This window comes from Trypanosoma conorhini, assembly GCF_003719485.1.
Source record: "Trypanosoma conorhini strain 025E chromosome Unknown Tco_14.4_contig_00295, whole genome shotgun sequence".
NCBI lineage: Eukaryota > Euglenozoa > Kinetoplastea > Trypanosomatida > Trypanosomatidae > Trypanosoma > Trypanosoma conorhini.
In genome coordinates, this window is record NW_021704381.1 from 16,929 (window position 1) to 22,712 (window position 5,784).

Consider the following 5,784-nt stretch of genomic DNA (forward strand, 5'->3'; position numbering starts at 1 on the left):
ACAAAGGTGCGGAAAGGTTGTATAGAGAAAATGATTTGCAAGGCCGCATCTTCCACACTATTACCGCACGCCTCTCAAAACAAAAAGCAAAACCAACAGCGATGAACATCATCGTGAGTGTCTATTTCAACGTTAGTTTTTATGAAACCCCAACCGCAGCCGGCCGAAAATGCGGGAAAAAACAGTCTCGTTGCCTTTAAGTTGCCGCTCCTCATCGTTCCTCTTGCGCATCTCTCGTCGCAGAACTCGCAGCTTCTCCTCCAGCAAGGCGCGGTTGTACGCCGTGGTGCACTCAATGTGATCGTCCTCGTGGTTTGAGGTGCGGCTGTAGTGAATCTCCAAGTACTTGGACCTTGTCGGGGAGGTAATAACCTCCTCAATGTCCATGATGGGTTTCTCCTCGTTTACCTGGGCCGCCCCTGAGCGATCCACGTTGGGCCGCACCGTGTACAGCCGCTCCCCGTCAATGCAGAGAATGCGCTGCTGACGTGCACCATATCGATTGATGCGAATTACATCAAACTGCTGAAACGTCTGCGCCTCCTCGGCGTCCATGTCAATAAAAATGTCCTCCACCACCGAAGAAAGCTCAGGGTTCTCGTCAGGAATTCGTCCTTGCAGCAGCCCCTCCGTGACCCCGAAACGGTAGAGGGACAAAATAGTCCGCTCGGCTATTGGCACATCCATGTTGCCGCACCCGGACCCAAAGTTGTAGTATTCGTTGATGTTCAGCTCTACCGGCCCATACTTGATGCGCAGCGAACCAGGCACCAACCCACTCCCTGGAAGCCGACTAACAATGGCTTGTTCTAGACTCTCCGCAAGCATGTCGGCAGGCACAAGCACCTGCCGCTTGACAGTTTTGGCCTGAGAGTCTAAAGGGCGTATTTCTACCGTCAAGTTAATGTCCTCCGCCACAGTCGGCAGCAACTGTGTTCGCTGTGGAAACAAAAACAGCTTCGCCGCCGGAAGTGGTTGAACCGCAAAACAGGTAAAATTTTGGGCCGCCCCATCCAACTGGAGCACCATCTCCTCCTCACCAGTGAAGTCGTCTGCTATGTATAACTTATAAAGTCGCGGATTTGCTGAAAATCGAGCCGACAAGCGATCATCCGATACAACTATTTGCTGGAGAAATGCATTCACTACATCCACCCCACGAAAGGGAGCCTGCCGTGGCTGAACCGTACACACACTCCGCTTTCCCTGCACGCTCGTGAAGGTGCTGAACACGCGAACCTCCACCCCCTTTGCAACCTCGGCGTCGCACTTTGGCTGGGATACGCTGCTTCCAACTAGGGCAAACGGATTCTCTGCCAGCGCCTCCTCCACGCGCTGCTGCTGCCGTTGGCTGAGCTCCTGTCTCGTCAGCGTGACGACCTTCCCCACAGGGCCAGATGCAGTGGGGTCAGCAAGGGTGACGAGTGCGGGCTTCAACGTTTCTTTCCGCCCTGAGGAGGGACCCGCGTACGGCTTCATGCGGTCATCGCGCTGCAGGTCCGCGTCCGCGTCAACCCCCGCGAGGTCTACGGCCCAGCGAATCATCACAGTCCCCCTCGCTCTGCAGCAAGCGACACAGGCGTCTGCCAAGTTCCCTCCACAGCCGCGTGACGAGGTTGGTGACACGGAGCTGACGCCTCTCACGCCCCGATTTCTTTTTGCGCTTTTTAACTTGCTTGCTTGAATTGGACTGGCAGCTACAAATCACAAGGAGAATGAGACAGCCAAGGCTGGAGAACGGAAGGAATAATTCGTAAGCAGCGGAAGCAGAAAAATAAAGCAAAAAGAAAAAGAAAAAAACTCGTTGTGTTTCTCAAAAAAAAGATATTATTATCTTCCCTGTTTCCTCGTGTTTATTTACCTGCGACGATGTTGTTGTTGTTTCTTTTTCCCTTTTGTTTTTTTTGTTACTCCGCCTGCACACGGGCCCTCAGTGACGTCCCTCACCCCCCGCCTCCGTGTCGAGCAACCGCAGCAACGCCATTAATGTCAGGCCCTCACTGTATTGTTAGGTCCAGGGCGCCCTTCTTCTTTTTTTGTTTTTCTTTTTCTTTTGTTTTGTTTCTTTGTTTGTTTTTCTCACTATCCCCCTCTCACGTTGGGCCTTACTTATTACGCTCCTCCCCGTTCACGCGCGGGCCATGAGGGGGCAGAGACCCAAAAAAGAGCTCAAAATAGAAAACCAAAAAAAAAAAAGAAGGCGGCCGTGGGCGCATGCATCGATGGGCTCCTCTTTCCTCTTGCGCATCAGTTCTTTTCGGATTCCCTTCAATCCACCCAAATCACGCAACCGGCATCTCCGAGGCTTCACTGCTGCAATAAATCTAGAAAAAGGCACGATACTGGTTTTTTAATTTTTTTTAATTTTTGCTTTTGTGTGTGTGACTATTTATTTCGCTTTTTTTCTCTTTTTTCGCCCGTTCCCTCACTCCGCGAGCCGCACCGTCCACTCACTATCCCCTTCAAAGGTGACCGTCTTGTTCAGCCCCACTGCAGTGCCCGTGACGCAGAGCGTCTCCTCCCCTGTTTCGCGGTCAATGCGGCTCACCGTCGTGCGGAAGGCAAGCAAGCACTTGCCCTTCTTGAACTGCGTCAGCGTCACCCGCGCCTCCACCTCGTCCCCGACGAAGACAGGTGCCACAAATCGAAGTGTCTGGCTCAAATAAACAGACTGGGGCCCGGGCAACTCGGAGCCGAGGAGCCCCGAAAAGAGAGAGCCAGCCAGCATACCGTACACTATAGTCGAGGGAAATCCGGCGGCTTTTGCCGCACCTTCGTCGACGTGGATAGGGTTGTTGTCCCCAATGAGGGGACCAAACGCCGCGACGTCCTCCTGAGAAATCACACGGCGTATGAAGGCCGTGTCCCCGATCCGGACCGTTCGACCCATCAACTTCGGACCCGTCTTGAGCATGCTCAGCGGCCGTTCGTAAAACGCAGCAAGTAAACACCAAAAAAAAAAGAGAGAATTGGAGTGGGGGAAAATCAAAAAGAAAAAGAAGATAGGCACAGGCACAGGCCCATCCCTCCGTAATTGGGATGACGACGAAAACAAAAAAAAGCACAACAACAACAACAATAATAACTTCGCGTAAAGACCACGTCACACTAACGACAGTACTTTTCATCACGCACGGGTGCTCTAGATTCGAGAGTACTGCAGAGTATTGCGTTGCATGACTTTATTCCAACGATGATCCCAGCCACCCCTCTTGAGATGCGTGTCCGTGCCCCAGCCGGTGTAATGCACCCGATGCACCAATAAGTTACCACTACGCACCATCTTGTTCATCGTCCAGTACGAAACGTTGGCGTATGGAACCCATTCCCGCGTTCCTGGAACACCCTGGACCGCGTAATAGCGATCGACGTTGGCTAAACGATAATACGGCACCTTGAATAGTCCATATTGATTATACTGAAAGCATGTCACCTTGCGTTGTAACATCTTCTGTCGATTTCCTGACACCGTCTTGGATAACGGCTCATCGAGCTGAGAAACGGCACGGCAAACACTGTACAGCCAATTGTCGCGAAATGACTTTTCGTACATTAGTCTAGACTCCAGGACAAAGTGGGTATGTCGTTTCGGTACATCCTGTCCTATATGCCGCATCAGAAGCCCCACACTCTGCCGAAGCATTGCGTACTATTCGCCACACCTTTGTGATGATACTAATGGCCAATGATAATAATAATAGTAATAATAATAATAATAATAATACTTCGGCCACACTTTAGAAACAAATACGAAGGGGTGAGAAAAGAAGAAAGCTGCCTGTAATAGGGAACTATAATAGAAAGGGATAGGAAACCCCCCAGTGTATCTTCAAGCAGAGTTCTAGCCCACTCTTGTTGTTGTTTTTTTTCCTTCTTTCTTTACCTTCTCTACTTTATTAGATCTCTTTCTTTCTTTCCTTTCTCTCTCTCTTCTTAGCTGCTTCAAATTTCAGCATCCATTTTTTGAAGTTGGTGTTCTTTTAGTTTCTTTTATCTTTTTCTTATGTGATAGATTTGCGATACTCATTTTTATTCTTCTTGCTTAGCATTACCCTTCGCTTCCCTGAACTACTGCAGTGCCGCCTCGCAAACCTCAAGGGCGATACGCCTATAAACGGTGTCGGCGGTCTTGCCAATGTTGCAGCATTCTTCACTGAGGGAAAGGGCGCGCTCAACCGAAAATTGGATAAAGGCCGTCGCCAGTTTTCCCTCAAGCTTTGCTGAAGGAAGTCCTTTTGTAGCACACATCGAGGCTCTCGACGCGACGGCTGACGCCGCGTACAGAAGTGAGGCAGCCTCCCCAAGCCGATTAAGAAGAAGCTGCTGATAGGGAACCTGTGAACCATTTTTTACAAACGTTGCCTCTACAGCTTCGCCGAACTTCACCACCGCTTCGTCGATTCGTGACGCTTCTGCAATATTCTTTATAGGCACACGATCATGTACACCCATGAAACGAATTGCTCTTGCTTGCATCATCTGTAACGTTGAAGCCTGCTGAAAAAAGAGTCCGTAGTCCTCAACACCACAACAAACAGCTGTGGCATAAAGGAAATCTTGCGGCTCCATTAAGCTAAGAATTTTCTTGGCGTGACGGAAGTAGTTGTCTATCGTCGGATTGGGCGATTTCAACAATTCCAGCCTATGTAAACACTGAGCTGTGGTGGCCTGTACAAAGGCATTCACAAGGGTGCACTCCAGCAAACTATCTTCTCTGGGTACATCCATGTTAGCTGTCAGTGCATACAAACTTGACTCCATGGCATAAATCGCGCAGGCAAAGGAAGGAAGCATTTCTGCAACTCCTCCTCCTGTATTTGTACTTTGCAATTCCTCCACGAGACGTTTCATGGTGCCCAACAAGGATACTGCATAAAGATATTCCTCCGTAAAGAGCGCAATCATTGCATCTTTGAATCCCTCACCCATAACACCAACAACGTCAGCGACAGGGGTATTTTCTAGAACAATACTGTCCCCTTCAATTTTTAGGCCTGGCGCCTCTTTTTCACAGATAAACAAAGAGCTACGGGTCGCAACAGTAGCACCGTCCTCTGAAGACTTCTGAGTTAGTGTTTTGGCTAACACCAAAAAATGTGTGGCCGATGCCGCAGCATCACAGCGTTTCTGGCCTGTCAGAGTATAACTCCCATCATCATGCATTACAGCTTGGGTAGAATTCATGCTGAGGTCAGTTCCAAAACCATCCTCTTCAATTGCCCATCCCATTCTTATCGTCCCATCAGACATCGATGTTAAGTATTTTCCCTTTATGTCGTTGGCGCCAGTAGAGGCCAAGAGTTGAGTACATACACCGCTGTGACGAATAGTAGCCAGTAACTTGTCAAGACAATTGTTACCTAACTCCTCACAGACAAGGGCATGTGCCGTGTGCCCTAGTCCCAATCCACCATACTCTGTAGCGATTCTTGCACCATAAAGGTTCCCAAGGATATTGTTGTTGGTTCGAATACTTTCCAGCACGGACTGAAGATTTTCAGCTTCCTCGCCGTCCACCCTTCTGCGAGGGTAAGGAAACATCTCTGTCGGCACAATTTTAAAGTTAAAAAGACCACCTATATAAGAGACGCTACGAAAGCATTGTATCCGCTCAAGAGGCCTACCAAATCTTCGCATCATTCAGAGTAGATTGATCTTGTCTCGAGTAATCTTAGCATGAAAAAAGTGAATATATATATATATAAAGAAGAAAAAAAGTAACAAAAAAAAATATAATTCACGTCAAGAAAAGGGAAAACGGATTTCCTGAGTCCCAAGCAAAAA

At 49.0% G+C, this 5,784-nt stretch overlaps 4 protein-coding genes across 4 annotated transcripts, besides 6 other annotated features; all 4 read right to left on the reverse strand.

The window, feature by feature from the left end:
* Positions 1-132: 132 nt before the first annotated feature.
* On the reverse strand, positions 133-1,545 carry Tco025E_05218 (uncharacterized protein; the record flags this gene model as incomplete). Its single annotated transcript, XM_029372119.1, has 1 exon — positions 133-1,545. The coding sequence occupies one exon, from the start codon at positions 1,543-1,545 to the stop codon at positions 133-135; it is 1,413 nt and encodes a 470-aa protein (XP_029227786.1).
* A 223-nt stretch (positions 1,546-1,768) lies between these two features.
* Positions 1,769-1,800: a sequence feature (A-rich).
* A 225-nt stretch (positions 1,801-2,025) lies between these two features.
* Positions 2,026-2,078: a microsatellite.
* A 268-nt stretch (positions 2,079-2,346) lies between these two features.
* Positions 2,347-2,414: a microsatellite.
* Positions 2,415-2,425: 11 nt separating this feature from the next.
* Tco025E_05219 (maoC-like dehydratase) lies at positions 2,426-2,914 on the reverse strand (the record flags this gene model as incomplete). Its single annotated transcript, XM_029372120.1, has 1 exon — positions 2,426-2,914. The coding sequence occupies one exon, from the start codon at positions 2,912-2,914 to the stop codon at positions 2,426-2,428; it is 489 nt and encodes a 162-aa protein (XP_029227787.1).
* Positions 2,915-3,042: 128 nt separating this feature from the next.
* Positions 3,043-3,086: a microsatellite.
* A 56-nt stretch (positions 3,087-3,142) lies between these two features.
* On the reverse strand, positions 3,143-3,643 carry Tco025E_05220 (uncharacterized protein; the record flags this gene model as incomplete). The annotated part of the gene is made up of 1 exon (XM_029372121.1): positions 3,143-3,643. The coding sequence occupies one exon, from the start codon at positions 3,641-3,643 to the stop codon at positions 3,143-3,145; it is 501 nt and encodes a 166-aa protein (XP_029227788.1).
* A 45-nt stretch (positions 3,644-3,688) lies between these two features.
* Positions 3,689-3,724: a microsatellite.
* A 138-nt stretch (positions 3,725-3,862) lies between these two features.
* Positions 3,863-3,935: a microsatellite.
* Positions 3,936-4,068: 133 nt separating this feature from the next.
* Positions 4,069-5,637, reverse strand: Tco025E_05221 (putative acyl-CoA dehydrogenase, mitochondrial precursor; the record flags this gene model as incomplete). Its single annotated transcript, XM_029372122.1, has 1 exon — positions 4,069-5,637. The coding sequence occupies one exon, from the start codon at positions 5,635-5,637 to the stop codon at positions 4,069-4,071; it is 1,569 nt and encodes a 522-aa protein (XP_029227789.1).
* Positions 5,638-5,784: the final 147 nt, after the last annotated feature.